The sequence below is a fragment of the Eschrichtius robustus genome, chromosome 2 (assembly GCF_028021215.1).
Source record: "Eschrichtius robustus isolate mEscRob2 chromosome 2, mEscRob2.pri, whole genome shotgun sequence".
In the NCBI taxonomy this organism is placed as follows: domain Eukaryota; kingdom Metazoa; phylum Chordata; class Mammalia; order Artiodactyla; family Eschrichtiidae; genus Eschrichtius; species Eschrichtius robustus.
The window spans coordinates 105,705,106-105,724,516 of NC_090825.1; the positions used below are offsets into that span (position 1 = coordinate 105,705,106).

The following is a 19,411-nucleotide window of genomic DNA, read 5'->3' on the forward strand; positions in this document are numbered from 1 at the left end:
TTATTCTTGACTGGAAGGAAAATTACTTTCCTCTTAGAAATGCTAAGGATAGACATAAAATAAAGTTAGGCACTTGAGTTAGCCATTCATAAGCTTAATGCTGGAAAATAAATAAAGAACAATAAAAATTAGATAAATTATTACCCCCAAGTAACTGCTGATCTAAGCGTTTAATTGGAAATCTGTGAGAAGCTCTCAAACCCTACTGTTGAGTCTTTGGGTTCAGGAAATCCTGTCTCTTTTTTGAGGCTTAGAGAAGCCCTCTTCTGGGCACGGACAAGCCAACAACATCTGAACATGAGGAATGTTTGTTTTTCCTTCCTTCTCTGTTTCCAAAAGTTTCTAAATTGACATTTCATGAACTGAAAATATCCAGGCATTAGCACAGTGGGAGATTTTTGTAAATAGAGACCAGATATTTATCCGGCACATTGTCATCCTTACTCACGTCTCTTTTTCTCCTTTTCTAGCTGGTGTTATAATAGTCGGAAATCTGAACAGCTTAAGCAGAACCAGTACAGCTCTCCCCACTGATTCCTACCAGATCGGGGCCATTGCGGGCATCATCATTCTTGTCCTAGTTGTTCTGTTCCTCCTGGCGTTGTTCATTATTTATAGACACAAGCAGAAGGGGAAGGAATCGAGCATGCCAGCAGTCACCTACACCCCCGCTATGAGGGTCATGAATGCAGACTATGCCATTTCAGGTGAGACTGGACTCACCAGAGGCATTTTACTCCTTGAAAAATGAGGCTTCATCCTGGTTCTTTGAAACTGAGCATCTTGGGCTGTGCTGCCCGTTGTTATTGTCAATCAACCTTGAGAAAATTTTATGTTTGGAGAAGATGCATTGTTAGAAATGCGTTTTATGTGACAACAGTGGTGAAATCATCACTGTTGTCTTCTGTGAGGGATTTAAAATTGGATTCATTATATGGTTGCTTTAAATGTTGGGAATTTCAACCTGGAAGGAGCTTTGGTGGGCACCCAGTCCCAAGCTGTTGTCATATGTGGGGGACAGGGTGGGGAGAGGAGGAGGTGGCCATAATTTTATCGAGGTCATGGGGCAGGTCAGGGATGAGGACCCGGCCTTCTGTCTCTGGCCTTGCTTCCAAGGTGCCTTCCAGCCTGTCCTGGGGCCCATGGGAATCATTAGCTGCACAGCAACCAAGTTATATAAGAAACAGTTTGGGGGGATTAGCAAGAACCAAGGCTGTTCTTTAAGAAAACTCTTTTGAATCTTCCTTTCTGTCACAAGACCCCATAAAAAGTAAATTTTTAAGTGACACGCTCAATCCTGAGAAGAAGTAACCACATAAGTGAAGAATTTGGAAACTTAAGGTATTTATTAATCTGGGGGCAATCACTGAAGGATTTCAGGTGGGTTACATGTTTATAAATAAAGTGATTCTGGGGGAATCCATAAAGTAGCTGATTTACTTAGTAGTGCATTTCTAGTGCGGAATATTGTGTCAAGAATTCGAGTGTTTAAAAAAAAGAGGAAAGTTACAGCAGAAGTAGCTTCAAAGTGATGCCTTCCCAGCTTGTACAAGCTCCAAAGCAAAGAGCAGTTGTTGGTGGATACTTTCACACTTTTCCAGGAGGCAAGTAGGAAGGCAGATGCCTGCTGCTTCTAGAGGCTTTGCTGCGTATGCAGGGCAGGAGGGGATTCTGTCCCGCCTGTGATATGGAAGCAGTCCAAACATTTGTTCTTGTAAATTTGCTTCCCTCTTTCCCACGGGCATTTAGGGAGCCTGCCATCTTAACCATTTCCTTCTCTTCTGGCAGAAACCCTTCCTCACAGCAATGGTGGAAATGCTAACAGCCATTACTTCACCAATCCCAGTTACCACACACTCACCCAGTGTGCCACATCCCCTCACGTCAACAACAGGGACAGGATGACCATCGCAAAGGTGAGAGGAAATGGTCTAAGCCAGTGAGGGTGGGCAGGGGAGAGAGGAAGGAGCAAGCGTGTATGAGGGCTACTGTTTGCCAGCTGCCGTTCTATGTACATACATCTATTGTCTCATTTATTCCTCTAAACAATCCCATGGGTGTGTATTAGGATCTCTGGTTTACTGACAAAAACCCCTAAGTAATGGGGAATTTAAGTCACTTCCAAACATCACTTGTGAGTGAGGCTGCCGCGAGGTGAGTCAGTCTCGCTGTCTCTACAACTTGTACTGTTTTCGTTGCACTTCTTTGGAAAAATGTTTCTAACATTGCATGAGGTTCTAAAGTAATGTGTCAGACCAAACCTATAGCGGACTCAGGCCTCGGTAAAATTGCCAAGTTTGACTTTTGTGACCACCTGTCTTCTAGTGCCCTTTCCTGGCCACCCGTACTTGAGTAATGGCAACAACAATAATATGCATTTATTTCACTTAAACCACATGAAATTGAATTTTTGTGGGTCAAAAATTATCAAATAGAAACAACCTGATACTATGTGCCAAGCAATTCTAATCATTTTACAAATATAAATTTGTAAAATGATTAGAATGATTTAATCTTCACACCAATCCTATGAATCAAGAGTCATTATCCCATTTTACAGATGCCCATAGAGGTTGGAGGCCCCAGAGTGGCTCCTCTGGTACCACCCAGTTCACCCCCAGGTCTCTTTCAGTGCTCTGAAATCCCAAACATTTCTCCCTTCCAAACTGCGCCTGAATTATATTTCCAGTCTCCGTTGTCTAATTCCAGCTCTCTATTAGAAGAAAACCAAGCTAATTAAATTAATTCAGTTGCAATTAAATCAATGCAGCTGGATTTTAATTATAGTGTCTCATAGTTAAATAGCACTTCACATTCTCCAGAGACTTTGATGTTTGTCATACCATTTGTTCTTATTCCCATTCAGGGAGGGAACAAAGTAGGTCATCTTATCCTCATGCTTATGGCTAAGAAAACTGCTAAGAGTGACTCGTACAAGATCATACAGTGTTTGATGGGAAAGCTCAGACCAAGAATTTGTTTTTTTCAGTTCAAAATTCCATGTATGTAAACCCAAGTAAGGTCTAACTGGCACAGAGCGACAGCAGGAAATGGAGAAGTTGCGGCAGTGGAGGAAAGGGTTGGGGCCAAGGGACACATACTCCTGCTGCCTCTAAGTCCTGCCAGGTCGGAAGCGGTCACCTTGGCCTCTTGGTGCATCCTCATGTAAGGACCGGTCCTTGATACATGCCATGGACTTGCTTTCCCCAGATGGGTAACACTTCACTATGCCATATTGTATTTTCTCTTTAAATCTTTTGTTGTTTATATTTTTAACAGTCAAAAAACAATCAGCTGTTTGTGAACCTGAAAAATGTGAATCCTGGGAAGAGGGGCCCTGTGGTGGACTACACAGGCACGCTGCCTGCGGACTGGAAACACGGCGGCTACCTCAACGAGCTTGGCAAGTCCCCCCGTTCCCCACCTTCACAAACATCTTTGTCTTTTAGTCACCGCAAACAGTGACAGATTCATGACAGTGCCAAAGCGATCTATTGAAAACATGCATGGAAAAACAAAGTCATAGGATTATACCTAATCCCTGTATGGGGCTTTTACTGTCCTAAGGGCTTTATTTATTCAACATTTATTGAGTTCTTACTATGAGCCAGGAATTGATAAAAAGAGACAAGGATCTCTGCCTGCTCGTAGCTTACATCCCACCTCTCCATGTATTAACTCACCTAATTGTCACAAGTACTGTTATAGGTACCATTATTATCAGCATCATCTCCCTGTGACAGTTGTGAAACTCAGTCATAAAGAGGTTAAGTAACTTGTGAAAGTTTTCAAAGCCTATTAAATGGTGGAGCTGGGATTTGAACCTAGTCAGCTTGGTTCCAGGGTGTGTGCTTCTCTTTGCTCTCTGTTAATCTGAGGCACCCTCACTAGAGGCCCTTCCTCTTTTAGGTGAGGAAATAGAGATATCAATTAGATATCTAATAGTAAGTCAGTGGTTCTGAAAAAAGTAAGTCAGTGGTTCTCAAAGGTCTGGGAATCAGGACCCTTTCATACACCCTTAAAAGTAATCGAGGAGCCCAAAGAACCCCTACTGACATGGGTTATATCTGCTGATATTTACCATATTACAAATTAAATCTGAGAACATCTTAAAGAGCTATTTATTAATTTATAATAACACCTCATTTCATGATAACATAGAATGCATTTTTATGAAAAATAACTACATTTTCCAAAATGAAACAAAAAAAATTAGTGAGAAGAGTGGCACTGTTTAACACTTTTATACATCTCTTTACCATCTGGCTTAATAGAGGACAGCTAGATTTTCATATCTGCTTCTGTGTTTGATCAGTAGTGATCTTACACTTGGTGTGGCTCCAGGAAAACTCCAATATACACCTGAGAGAGGATGAGAGTGGAAAGGACAAATAGTGTTATATTATGATGAGAACACAACATTTAATCTCGGGGCCCTCCTGCAAAGGGGCTGGGGATTCCTGGACCACACTTAAAGAACTGCTCTGATACCCCATTGAGCATGTGGTGCAGCCCCTTATTTTCAGGGAGGAGCGGAATGATATAGTAACTAACATGTGTGCAGTGTCTTAGGGGCAGCAAACCCTTTCATCTGTATTTATTTGGTGGTAAGGTTGCCAGGAAGTCCCATTAAATTGGAATTTCAGATAAGAAACAAATAATTTTTGTATAAATATATCCCAAATATTGCACGAGGCAAACTTATATGAAAAATTATTTGTTGTTTCTCTAAAATTCAAATTTAACTGGACCTCCTGTGTTTTTATTTACTAAATCTGGCACCCCCTACTGTGTGGGTCCTTCCACAAATCTTGTTTTATAGAGGAATAAGCAAAGGGGTTAACTCTCTTGTCCAAGATTTCATAGAAGGAAGGGGGTAAAATTGGGTCTCACAGTTGGTCTTCTGCCTCCCCTCACTTCGATCCTTCTGTGAATACCGTATATGTCCATTCACCTGAGCCACATGGAGGAACCAACCCCTGTGGGCTCTGGAATCCCCTCTTACTATGGAAATGGAAATGTTTAAGTAGCAAATGAGTACAAATTCTTAACTTTTATCTTCATTCTTCAATTGATAACCAACATTATCACTAGGATGTGTATTTCTACATACTTAGAGTAAAATTACTTATATACCAGATTCACATTATACTTACTGGTGAAATCACTTAACTTTAGGGAGGTTAATAATCTAGCTCAAAGAAGTACATGAATTGATAATAGTAAAATACCACCCAGCACTAATGAGAGAAAAGTTCTCTCATTCCATCTCCACTTAATGGAGTTTGTCCTGATTCCAGAACACAACACACAGTCACTGTAATTGTCACATATAAATTTCTCCGCTTTCTGTCTCAATGAGACCCAAGGGACTGATTATTAGTAACATAAAATCTTCATTGGAAATTCTGGATCTCCTTGGTTTGTTCCCATCCAAAAGTAATTCTGCATTTAATATCCCTGTAAAGTTGTTGCATCGAAAAAGTCTTTTCTTACAAAGAACAGAATAAGACACATTATGGATAATGAAGTGTGTAGTAGTTTTAAATGATGGGAAAGCTGTGATGCTGTCTGAAAGAGCCCTGAACTTGATACACAAGCTGTGAGATCAATTCCTGGTTCTGTGATATGACACTGTGCCAGTCATCCTCTCAAGACTGATTTGTTTGTTTGTAAAATAGAGATAAGGATCACGTTCTGGCTCATTGTATGAAGTAGATTAACTGGAGCATTTGAAAGCGCCTGTTCAGGGATTGGGACAGACAGGAGTTTATGAGGAAGCCCACCTGCTTCCTTGTTAAAACTGCACCCTGATCTTCCAGGGTAGAGAAGAGGGAATCTGCCATGAGTGGCTGGTCTCATAGCCCCGCTCTTGTTCCCTGATTTACTATCCACCCCATGTTGCTCCTCTCTTTAACCACTTGGGGAAGGCTAGCCATTGCACAGCTAAGATCAAGACGGACATTTAACAAGACTTTGCCACAGTTTGGAGATGGCCAAGGGAATTAGGCAAAGAATAACATAGAGTTCTTTGATTAGGCTGCTGTCAGGCCACAGGCTGCCTGTCTTCACCGGGTCCCTTTAAAAAGTCCAGAATCTCTAAGACCACCCTCACTTCTGATACCAACTACAAGTTCAAGGGTCCTCAAGACCACCCACAGGATCAATAATTTGCTAGAAAGACAGAACTCACTAAGAGCTGTTATACTCATGGTTACAGTTTATCACAGCAAAAAGGTACAGATTAAAATCAGCGAGGGAAGAGACACGGGGCAGAGTCCAGGAAAGTTCAAGTGTGGAACTTCCAGTTGTCCTTTCCCAGTGGAATCATAGAAACTGCTAACTTTTCCTAGCAACAATGTGTGACAAACTATTATATATATAGAATAGATAAACAACAAGGTCCTACTGTATAGCACAGGGAACTATATTCAATATCTTGTAATAAACCATAATTGAAAAGAACATGAAAAAGAATATATATATATATATATATATATATATATATATATATATATGTAACTGAATCACTTTGCTGTAGCTCAGGAACTGACACATTTTAAATCAGCTGTACTTCAATAAAATAAATTTTTTAAAAAAGTGTTACAGTAACTGAAACACCATTCATTTATATGGCGCTTCAGAGTTTGCAGTGCCTTTCCCTATGGTCTATTTCACTTCATGTTCACAACAACCCTGTAAGACTTAGAAGGTGGGTTGTGTTTTCCCCATTTTAGAGATAAGAAAATTGAGGCTCAGCGAGTTGAACATCTTGTGTAAAGTCATGTAGCCAACAAGTGATGAGATCCCAGTCCTTTGTCTCAGTTCTAGCCTGACTGTGTCCTTTCCACCGAGCAACCTTGAATCAAGTCTACTGATTCATCTGTGCCTCAGTTTCTACCCCATATTGACCAGCCTTTCCCAAAGTCACTGAAACGAGCAGGAGAATGCTCAGAATGCTATATAACATTTTTTTTTAACTCTTAAGTACTGAAACATCTGGCGCGAGTGATCTGGTGTCGAGGTTTGGAAAGCAGCATCCTTGGCTATTACCTGCAGTGGGGAGACAGTGGGTGCCCAAGCCATCTTCTCCAAGGACCTGAGAATATTAGATGAGTTTTCTCTTTCTTTCAGTCCTCACTGGATATTTTTTTCTTCCTTTGTTACAGGTGCTTTTGGACTTGACAGAAGTTATATGGGAAAATCCTTGAAAGGTATAGTGTAAATCTGAGGAAGAAATACATTTATCAGAACACAAGTAAAAAATTTTTTTACCTCAGAGACAGAAATAATTTGTTAAACCAGCAAAAGCGGCACTGTAGGGAAAGTGTAGCATTGTTAGGGGGTTAAATTACGCCAGCAAAGTCATGAGCATGTTTGACTGCCAGCAAGAGAGTGAACATAGGTGGATCTTGTTAGAGCAGAAGTCTTGGAGAACCAAGGCTTTGATTTGCTGGGAAAACACTCATAATTCCTTTCAAAGAAATATGGCTTGTGGGGAGAGAGAAATATGAGAAAGGAAATAGCAGGGAAAAGAGGAAGAGATCAGCTTGGTTACATGTTCACTGAAGCCTGCTTTTTGGAAGGAATTTGAGTAGTAACTTCAGGTGCCCAGACCTGAGGTTTTACAAAAGAAGCCTCACAGCATAGTTGCCTTCCTTACCATGATAATAGTATCTTCTTATGCTCCTGGGGTCAGCAACAGATGAGGTCTTGACTGAAGCCTTTGAGGATTCGGAGACTATTAGTAAAATAAGGTGGAATTAATTTTATTTGAGTGTGATAATAAAAATGAAATCAAATCCATGATGTTTACATTGGTCCTCACCTTAGAGAGGAGACAAAATTACTTTGTGGATGGGCAATTTTATAGCAGATTCTCTCCAAAATACGTAAGAAATGGATGCCATTATTTTCATTGTTAAAAATTAAAGATAACTACGAAGAAAAATAAGTAATCTGCCCAAGTCAGTTATCGCCAAGAAAATAAATGATGTTGCCCATGAAATAGCATTTGCTTTCCCCCCCACCCTGTCTCTCTTCACAGACCTGGGAAAGCATTCTGAATATAATTCAAGTAACTGCTCCCTAAGCAGTTCTGAAAACCCATATGCCACTATTAAAGACCCACCCATCCTTATTCCCAAACACTCAGAGTGTGGTTATGTGGAGATGAAGTCACCGGCGCGGAGAGATTCCCCATATGCAGAGATCAATAACTCAACTTCAGCCAACAAGAACGTCTATGAAGTTGGTAAGTTTTCCTAACCAAAGAAAGAACCTAGTGAGTGGGAATTTTCTTTTCAAACAATTTTAAAGTCCTTGAGAATACAATAGTTGCAGTTCATATACACTGTATTGAAAATAATGGTCTGTATTTTAAATGTTAACCTGTGTTTACGGTGATCATATTAGTTGGTGTCAAATGAACTTTTCAGGGAAAATACCATTTAGAAAATTCAAAGTAAGTTTTTTGTTTTTTTTTTTTTACCTCCCACTGGTCATCCATCTTTTGTTTTGTAACCATAGTGAATATTTTAGCACGCTTGTGGAATAGAATATGTATCATATTAGCTAATATGTCAAGTTAGCCAAAACAAATGGTTCAAGTGGATTAAACAGATGGTTCCATTTCCTGGTTGCATTCATTATATTAATATAATGCTTTTAGCAGGATTGGAACATTTTACTTTTAAATTTGTCTATTAGATTAGTAATAATCTCTGATGTGAATCTGATACAAATTGATAAGAATTCAGTTAGTATTAGAGTTATTTTGATTGCCCCTTGCAAATACCATTTGAGGAAAGTTAAAACATACCAGAGCTATCCTGGGCAGAGCTATCCTGGGCTAGACAGTAGAGCTTTATATTTTCATTTTTCTTTCTCCATATCTTTCTCAATGTTTATGATTTAAGCCTGAAAAAAATTCTCTACTACAGTTGACCCTTGAGCAACATGGGTTGGAACTGCACGGGTCCACTTATACATGGATTTTTTTCAATAGTAAATGCTACAGTTCTATGTGATCTGCAGTTGGTTCAATCCAAGGATGTGAGACCATGGATAGGAGGGCCAATTGTGAAGTTATGTGCGGATTTTCAGTTGCAGCGGGTTGGGGGAGGGTGTGGAGCACCCCAACCTTGCGTTGTTCAAGGGTCAACTGTACATGTAAATGAAGTGACTTATTTAATTCTAGTCATTTGTCATTCATTTTAGGCCGTAGACATGTCAGGGAAAGATACGTAATTCTTTTTAAAGTGTTAAGACAGCTTTTTAAAATGGAAGCCATAATGAACTACATTTATTTCTAAAAAGTCAGTAACAGTTCCCTTTTGAACTGTCCCCTAAGCCCACCACTGTGAGACGGGAAGTCAACTGAGAGCCTGAGTCCTGAGTTCTAAAGCTGTGCACTTGTTATGTGTCTCCATGAATCAAGTGACCAGACCCCCAGAGGACCTCGTTGTTTTACCTGTAGAGGAAGGGGTTTGGACTAGATTATCTCCAGGTTTTTGCAGACAGTGATTCATGTCCAGGGTTTCTGTATATTCCCTTGATGTCTTCATCCCAACCATACAGTCACCCTTTGTTCTGAGCATCGTTTGTGAGCGTCAGTGGTTCTACCAACCACAGAGTAGCCACCTCTATGTGATTATAAAAGGATCATTTGTTTTAAAAAATAATATTTTCTTATATATATATATATATATATTTTTTTTTAATTTATTTATGGCTGTGTTGGGTCTTCGTTTCTGTGCGAGGGCTTCCTCTAGTTGCGGCGAGCGGAGGCCGCTCTTCATCGCGGTGCGCGGGCCTCTCACTATCGCGGCCTCTCTTGTTGCGGAGCACAGGCTCCAGACGCGCAGGCTCAGTAGTTGTGGCTCACGGGCCCAGCCGCTCCGCGGCATGTGGGATCTTCCCAGACCAGGGCTCGAACCTGTGTCCCCTGCATTGGCAGGCGGATTCTCAACCACTGCGCCACCAGGGAAGCCCCTTATATATTTTTTAAAATTAATTAATTAATTAATTAACTTACTGGCTGTGTTGGGTCTTTGTTGCTGCGCACAGGCTTTCTCTAATTGTGGCGAGCAGGGGCTACTCTTCGTTGCGGTGCTCGGGCTTCTCATTGCAGTGGCTTCTTTTGTTGCGGAGCACGGGCTCTAGGCGTGCGGGCTTCAGTAATTGTGGCATGCAGGCTCAGTAGTTGTGGCTCGTGGGCTCTAGAGCACAGGCTCAGTAGTTGTGGTGCACGGGCTTAGTTGCTCTGCAGCATGTGGGATCATCCTGGACCAGGGCTCGAACCCGTGTCCCCTGCATTGGCAGGCGGATTCTTAACCACTGCGCCACCAGTGAAGTCCCTTCTTATATTTTTATAAAAGCTCCTCTGGTGTGTTTGATATTTGCAAGGAATGCCATATTCTTTTTTTTTTTTTTTTAATTTCCATTGCTGATCAGTTAATGTGTCCCTGGTTGTCACAGAACCTACAGTGAGTGTTGTCCAAGGAATATTCAGCAATAATGGGCATCTCACCCAGGATCCATATGACCTCCCAAAGAACAGTCACATCCCTTGCCATTATGACCTGCTGCCAGTCCGAGACAGTTCCTCCTCCCCCAAGCAAGAGGATGGCGGTGGCAGCAGCAGCAGCAGCAGCAGTGAATGACACCAGAGGACCACTGGGTAGCCGCTGGAACCCTTTCCAGAACTACAGTTCAGTTCTTCTCCATCCTCAAGTTTGCCACCCTATGTGAATGTTAATCTGCTCAGTAGGCAATTGTTGGACATGAACCAGAAAGCTCAAAACTGAGGGTGACTGACTGTAGGTCCTTTTTGTACAGGTGGCTCAGAAGGAGACAGCAATGTGATTTCCCATTCTTGCTAGTTTTAGAACTGCACCCATGAAGCAAGACTTATTGTAAAATCTTGGCTAAAAGCATGACCGTGCAGGACTCTTTCAGCGACATGGGTTGCAGTGGACGTTGGTATTGTTGCTTGAAAAATTAAAATTTAAATGTTTTCTTTCTCATTTGCATTATAGAGCTGTACCTAGGATTGTGCGGTTTACCATAAAATTTGCTTCATAAAAGTGTGAATCACTCAACGTGTAGAAGAAAAAGGGCCATCTTATTGAGTCCTTACTGTTTAACTTCTTTCAGCTGGACTCGGAATTGTAAGGATAATATGAGCCCAGCAGGAACATTCTGCCAAGTGGCATTACTGGATAGACTCTGAATAAACTCTAGAAGTGGATAGCAAATTTAAATATGAGAACTTTAGACTTCTTTTAGAATGAGGAAATGTACCATTAGAATTACTTTAGAAATGCTAGAATAATTGCAGGAATCAATACGCAAATATGCCAGGCGGAAGTGCTTCTCCTCTCTATTTGATCCTTGGCCCACTTTAGATACATGACATTATTCTGATTACTGTCCCCATCATACACATTCACCACTTGAGATCCATAACATATCAATAATTATTTCATAAATATAGAAATGAAATAATTTTATTTTTGACAGATTGGATTGAATGAGTGTATAATGATTGGAAAAAGTTGTAAATTTTAGGTGTAAGATGATGCTTAAGTTTTGTAAACCATTAGTAATACAGGCTGTAATATAGAATTAGCAGAAAGTTTTGATTAATTTTTCCCTAGAAGTGACCGAAATATTTTTGTGCATATTTGAGAAAAGGGCACTTTCCTTTTATTAATTGTTGATTTAGAGAAACTATGCTTAAGCTGGTCTTTTGCATTGCTAATATGACATGTACCCCATTTTTCATCAGTTTGTATTTCCATTTTTAAGTTGTATATTCTATGTTTTGTAGTGTTTGGATTGTTAATGAAAAAATATTATATGTTTATTGTTTCTTGTGTTATGGCTACTTTTGTTTTTGCTTGAGAAAAATGCACTGTTCTTGTTTCTTTTGGAGGGAGGAGATGAAAATATATAAATCAAATCCATTAAAATTGGTCATTACTAAAATAGTACAGTAACCACAAGTGAATGGCTTATAATGGAAATAGAGAAGCTTTTTAATATTCTGAAATGGGGTTCCTTTAGATCCGAGTCTTGGTTAAACCAAAGGGAAGGGGAGCAGGGAGACACTGTTACTGAGAAAGTACCACAGACTGGTCTTACTAAAGACCTTCATTAGGGTGATGATATGATTGATCATCCAAACTGGAACACTTCTGAGGGTAAATGAGGGCATTATGAACAAGTATCCTGCAATGGGCTTAAATTTGGACTGTTACAGGCAAACCAGAAGAGATGTTCATCCTGTGCATACTTATGCAATAACATTTTTCACTCCAAGATAGTTATCTCAAGAGGATGCTGATACATGATGCAAGAAAACCAGTTTCTCTTTGACCTCCCTGAGCAAGCTGAAGGGCTGAAAGGCTGAATGAGGAAGCAACTTCATAAGAGAAAACAGTGGTCATCAATCTTTTAAAGACATGAAACGCTACTTGGTGTCCTACTTCAGTGAGTCAAGACACAAATATGTACTGCACCCCCGTTCTGCCATTAGTATACACAAGGCATTGCACCGCCAGCTACTGAGTTGGGATATCCAGTGCTTTCCTGTTGCACACCTGCACCTGTGATGTTCGTTTGGTCAGGTGGATGAGAGAACAAACACACTTAGAACATTCACTCCTTTGGTGGCTGTTTCAGGGAACTCCAAAGTTAATTCAAGGAAATGGGGAATCGCCCGGAACACACCTTAGAAACAATTGATTTATTCCAACAGTTACCTGTTGGTTGGCCCTTTGTTCTAGGGGATAGACTTCTAATTGAGACACTTGTGGGTCAATAGCCACAAAGAGTCCTTTTTGGTTAGAAAAAAAGAAGACATCTTTCCCCTTCTTTTTTAAGATTCATCTCTTCAGAGCTCCATGGTAAGTTGAGTTTCCCCATTACTCCTTGGAGATAAGTTTAAAAAAAACAAACAGACAAAAAAACCAGTTTCTTCTCTCATTCCACTATTAAAAAAAAGAAAAAATGAAAGCTTCATGTCCAAAGGCAACAGCAATGTAAGTAGAAAACCTGGGCAGCAGATGCGGATCCAAAAGGGGCACTGCCATCCCTCTCTGTGCAATCTTTCTGACAGATCCCTTGCTCAGGATGGCTGCTGTCCTGAGACAACATTTGTACCTAAGGCAATTCTTACTTATTAGGGTTCACTCGGGACTTTTCAAACATCAGAACACACATAGCATGTTGGATGTCGTAAAACTACATGTTATATTTGGAGAGGTCTAGTTGAGAGATCAAAATTTTCTAGATACTTTGATATAGACTTGGGTAAAGAGAGAAATACTTTTGTCAGAATGAGAATTAAAGACAAAAAGACCTGATAGTTTTTTCCCCCTGAAATTACAACCTTTTGGACTTTTCCAGATATATCAAATTTAATTTAATGGTGATGTTATTCGTCGTACATAGTGAATCTATTCTCATGACCTTTGAACCCATATTAATTTGGAATCCTAAAAATAATCTCTTCCCTATACCCTATAGTGGTCAAAGCAGTGAATGAGCTTGACGACATGCAGCAAAAGTCATTCATGTAAGGATGTCAGGCAAACTATTATACTTTCCCTAGAGGTTGATATATCAGAAAATTTATAAACTATTTGTGTTTCTGTATAAATACATCAAAACTGGCCCAAATGATAGTTTGTGTGCTTGCTTTAATAGAGAGAATGTTATTTGTAGTTAATTATATGATAAGGAATATTTCATAACTATTTACAATGTTTGATATAGATTCCTCTCCCATGCTATATAGTAATGTTAACAGGGAGCTTAATGTGTTTATCATTATCTCTATGGAAAATTATTCGCCAATTTCAGGAAAACCAACATAGAATTTTATAATAGGACAGTTGTAAACTGTCCCATCCAAATCCGTTAGCACAATAACTATGTGCTGTGAGAAATGCAAACAACTTTATGAAAATGTGATCATGTTGACCCCAAAGAGCCACAATAGTAGTTATCAATTATTGGGATTTTTAAACTATAAATATTGCAAGAGTTACACAAGAGTATTGCAATACCAGTTAGAATTCATGTCAATGTTAGAAGTCCACTTACCACTTAAAATGAGATGAAATCATAAAAAAAGTGAGTTTTAAGGTTATGTTTTTAAAATAATGGATTTTCTATCTTTGAGTAACATGTCTCAATTATTCACATTATGTATTTAAGAGGTATGTTGGTCTTAAAAACTTTATGTCATGGAAGTGTACCTAGATGTGTAAGTGTGAAGCACATGGTGTGGATGGGTGCTTGTCTAGTAACTAAAGATGTATGGCCAGCTGCCCTTTTAGGGTCCTCTTAATACTGGTGTCCTTACACTGGGTCTGTTTATTCTAGTTCAGTATTTAGTCCAGGCTTCCTTTTGATATGAACAAATCACAATATATATTTTTAAAAGGAAAAAAATTAAAACACATTAGGATTTACATGATTGTAGCAAACAAAAATGCTTTCAGTATTAAAATACCTCTTTTCCAAAGATGATTAAACTTTCAGCAGTATTAGCCTACATTGTCATTTATATGACCAAATGATTTTATAGATTAATGCAATAAACTTTCTAATAAAAAACTTTAAAGTGGTGTTTATTTCTACGTTTGATTCTATTGTTAATTAAAGAGAAGAAAAAACTTTTCCTACTGGAAAAATTAATATTTTTTCGTGTGTGGCCCCATAGCACTTTATATATACATTTAAAAAACAATTATATTTTATTATATTTAATTGCTTATGTACCTGTTTTTTCTCCTGATCACTTGTTCTTTAAGGACAGAGGCAACATTTTATTCATATTCGGATCCCTGGAACCCAGGTTAGTGCCTGAGAGTCGGGTCTCTGTAAAAAACTTCAGGTTATCTTATGTGGATTTGCTTTTTAAATCTCAGTAGCCTGTTAGTGCTTCATTTTATAATTAAAAATTTTTTTGAAACTCTCACTTTATAACACTGTGTTCTAGGGATCAGATATGAATAAAACATTGCTGCTTCTCTCAATAACTGTTTATTTTACTGAGGACATGGGTGCCAAGCACAGTTGGGGATGCAGAGAAATAGAAGACATGATCTGAAGTAGCTCATTATTTCGTTAAGGGAATAAAGCATCTTATCAGCTGCATGACCTTGGTAAGTTACTTGACTTCTCAGGACCTTGGTTTCTATATTGTAATATGTTGGAAATAATAGTACTTATTTCAAGGGGTTTTGTGAGAATTTAATAAATTTATACATACAAAACACTACTATGTATCAGTGCCCGATACATAGTAGATAGCTGGTAAATGTTAGTTATCATAACTATTATGAAAAATTAGCTAAAATGAGCCAGTTTGCAATAACCAGATAAGTGATGAGGCTGGTAAATCAGAAGTGAGCATTTAATGAATATTATAAAAGCTACATGTTTGTGGGACCATATCCTGATCTATTTTTGTACTGCAAAAAAATTCCATACATATTTTATTTCTAGAGGTGTAACTTAGGAAAACAATAATAACATAATTTCATCTTCCAGTAATATGCTATCTTCCTAGAATTTGAGACTGATTTTTGTTAACATCTTTATTGGAGTATAATTGCTCTACAGTGTTGTGTCAGCCTCTGCTGTATAACAAAGTGAATCAGCCATATGCATACATACATCCCCATATCCCTTCCCTCTTGAGTCTCCCTCCCACACTCCTTATCCCACCCCTATAGGTGATCTCAAAGCACCAAGCTGATCTCCCTGTGCCATGCAGCTGCTTCCCACTAGCTATCTATTTTAATCAACATTGTGAAAATGTCTATACTACTCAAAGCAATCTACAGATTCAGTGCAATCCCTATCAAACTACCAATGGCATTTTTCACAGAACTAGAACAAACAATTTCACAATTTGTATGGAAACACAAAAGACTCTGAATAGCCAAAGCAATCCTGAGAAAGAAAACTGGAGCTGGAGGAATCAGGCTCCCGGACTTCAGACTATACTACAAAGCTACAGTAATCAAGAGAATGACTTTTAAACTTTGGATGTGGGTTTGTGGGAAAATGGTGACCTGCCCTCATATTCCCATCCTGGAGAATACAGCCATCCAAAAAAGTCAAGGGCTGACCTTGGCAACCTGAAAAGTTTCCACACACAGTGAGACATCAAGTCCTTGAAAGAAGGTACAGGTTGAAGGCAAAATGTAAATGGGAGTGGCTGGGAGTTGATGGGGCTGCACTATGGGGAAGGGAGTGTGGGGAGAGCCAGCTGACCTGGGGGATACACAGAAAGTAAGGAAAGAATGTCTCTGCAGTTTGCATTATGCAGCAGTGAGAGAGACTGACTGTTTCCGCATGATGGCATCTCAGGAGGGATAGTTTCCATGTTGGGCTAAGGTTAGCCTATCCCATCTTGGACTTGTGAACTGGAAGGTCTTCTGTCACTTATATCAACAGGGATTACTAGCTGCCAATGAAGGAAAAATCCCTACTCTGACTGTCAATACACAAGGAAGAACCAGAGAGATCCACATAAGTGTTGAAAACCAGCACACTATCAACATGAATAGGCAGAGAAAGATCACACGCCACTTCGTGGGAACACGCAGCCCAGGCAGAAGGAAAAGAGGCTGACCTGGAAAACTATGATAAGCCTCTATTATGGAGATGGAGCTAATGTGGAAAATGGAAGAAAACCTAGATTAAAAATGGTTTAAACTCTTAAAGGGATATAATTATAGGACCAGAGTGAGTTTCCTGGAACTGAAATGAATGATTTACCAATTTGAAAATTTCATAGAGGAATGTAAGAACAAAAAGTATGGTAACCGCTGAGGCTGAATTCATGTTTTGGAAGACGAAATGCGATCAAGAGAAAATTTCAAAAATGGTAAATATGGGTGAGGGAACCAGGAAAGACTCATCCAAGAGACCCAACATTGAACAGCTGCTGATCCAGAAGGAAAAAAAAAACTTGGAGAAGTAGTAACCAAAGAAATAATAGAAGAAAAATTCCATAATCTATGCCCTTGCATACTGTGAATCTTTCAGACTTTTAGATCTTTCTTTCGAATATGAAAGGATCTACTGGGCTAATGAAAGAGAATTAATGAAAAAAATACGGAGACACAAATCTTAGTGAAATTTCTGAACTCTAAGGCTAGAAAAAAAATTAAAATGGTACAAGTAGAATTAACAGAGTGTTTACAAAGGAAAGATAATTCTATTGAATAGAGAGAGTGTAGGGTGGGAGCAGACATGGGAAGGAGGCCAAGGTGGGAAAGGGCAAAAGACTGCCTGACAAGTTCTCCTGCTGAAACAGCAGCTACCCTCTTCCTAGGACAACATGGCTACTTGACAGCAGATTGTTAAATAGCCCCCATTCCATTCTGTTTGAAATCTCTGACCCAGTTAGCATAGACCAGGAAGAGACAGTGACAACAAGAAGAGGAAAGGGAGCCTATGTGACAGACTGGCACAGGATAAGCTGGAAATACCAAAGCACCAGCTAATCATCCTTTACTGAATTCCTATTAAGGAATCAGCAAAAGTGTACATGGCCATTGGCTTATGGTGGGTTGTACTTTCTCCTATATTGATGTCCTGGACTTCTCTACTGATGATAAAGCAATAGAAAAATCCATATATGCCAACAAGTGGCCAATCTGCCATGGTATATTGATGATTGACATAATGATTGAGAAGTTTATGAGACAAGTGATCTTTCAATACCTAAGGGCAGAACTTGAAGTCCATTAATTTCTTATAACCTCCACTAAATACTCCACAAAACAGAGAAAATACTGCTGAAATAATGCTTGAGGCTTTCCATTTTCTAGGCTTCTACCTAACCGTACAGGCTAGTTTTCCTTTAGCTGCATCTTGTACATTAGGACAATTAGGAGAACAGATAGGAACACTGTCCTCTCTGAAGGTCCAGCCATGATTAGGGACTTGAGACATTGCTTCCCAAGTGTTTAGAATAGAATTTTAGATGCCATACTGAAATTAAGGTAAAGAATTCAGTGATTGTGGACAATATCCAAAGTTCATTTACATAGAAGTCATTTTATATCCCATGCAGGTTTGGAGGCTCAGGCTAGCATCCATGCTTGAGTTCTACCAAGTATGCCACACCACAAAGGATTACGAAGAAAGCAGAGCTAGTACGTATCATCATGTTCCAATATTTGGAGTCATGTCTTAAGACTGATTTTATAGTTAATGAGAAAGAGACTTTCTTATAACCTATTTCATACAGATGGCTGGAAAACCTGGCTTGACAATAATGTAGTATTTTATATTACAGAATAATATAGTCAGTATATCCACATGCAACTGTAGAGGAAAGCCACAAAGATTAAGTATTTTGCTTCAGATTAAATATCTACATCTTGTGTATAACCAAAAAAAAGAGGCTTTTTGTTTTCTCTGTACCCCTGATGTTTTGTATGTTAACAAATTATTCAAAATTGGATGGAACTTAATAATTCAAGATAATGCTTAAGTTGTATACATCTAAATATGCAAGAATTTTAAATTTTGAACACTTATTTCTTGAGGAGAAAATACAAAAGGAACAGCTGTTGTTTTTAAAGAAAAAAGTAAAAATAATTTAAATATCCCTATGGTCTTGCTGACACATTCATGGGATTCTAGTTATTCTTTTTTAAAATTTGCTATCATCCCCCCAAATATTGGCGAGACTTTTTTTTAACAAATGCTTTTGGAACTAAGAAACTAGTATAGACTATTCTGCTTCAACATGTTTATAACATCTATTAGCTCTTGAGCAGGTGGTAAATATAGGATGAGGTCAATATAAAGGGGAGGGTTGTTAGTTCACATGCAACTTTTCTTAGGCAGAGGGAGCTAGAATAATGGGAATTAAATGATAGTATTCAACAGGAAAGGGGAAAACTCTAATCTTGGCTGCTGTTCAACCATCACTTCTTGAGAAAGACCTTTCCTAACCACCTGTGTGGGATAGACCCACCATCCTATATGCTTTTACCTGCTTGATTGTCTTCCTGAGGCTTAGTCTCTGAAGTTAAATTATTCAATCTCTATTCATTTCTTGTTTGTCTTTCCAACTAGAATGTAAGCTCCATGAGGGCATGATCTTTTCTGTATGGTCCACTGCCATATCACCAGAACACTCAACAGTGTCTGGCCCATGCCAGGGTTTCAGTAAATATTGATTGGGGCTTCCCTGGTGGCGCAGTTGTTAAGAATCCGCCTGCCAATGCAGGAGACACGGGTTTGAGCCCTGGTCCGGGAAGATCCCACGTGCTGCAGAGTAACTAAGCCAGTGTACCACAACTACTGAGCCTGAGCTCTAGAGCCCATGAGCCACAACTACTGAAGCTCACGCGCCTAGAGCCCGTGC

At 39.2% G+C, this 19,411-nt stretch overlaps 1 protein-coding gene across 2 annotated transcripts in view; it reads left to right on the forward strand.

Annotated features, from left to right (window-relative positions):
• Window positions 1-11,756, forward strand: part of MEGF10 (multiple EGF like domains 10) — a 370,667-nt gene extending 358,911 nt beyond the window's left edge. For both annotated transcript variants that reach the window (XM_068535791.1, XM_068535792.1), the window contains 6 exons: window positions 471-707; window positions 1,789-1,916; window positions 3,280-3,403; window positions 7,170-7,214; window positions 8,048-8,254; window positions 10,480-11,756. In XM_068535791.1, coding sequence (XP_068391892.1) covers window positions 471-707; window positions 1,789-1,916; window positions 3,280-3,403; window positions 7,170-7,214; window positions 8,048-8,254; window positions 10,480-10,664 — 926 coding nt within the window. In that variant the 3' untranslated portion in view covers window positions 10,665-11,756. The remainder of the gene's footprint in view (window positions 1-470; window positions 708-1,788; window positions 1,917-3,279; window positions 3,404-7,169; window positions 7,215-8,047; window positions 8,255-10,479) is intronic.
• Window positions 11,757-19,411: the final 7,655 nt, after the last annotated feature.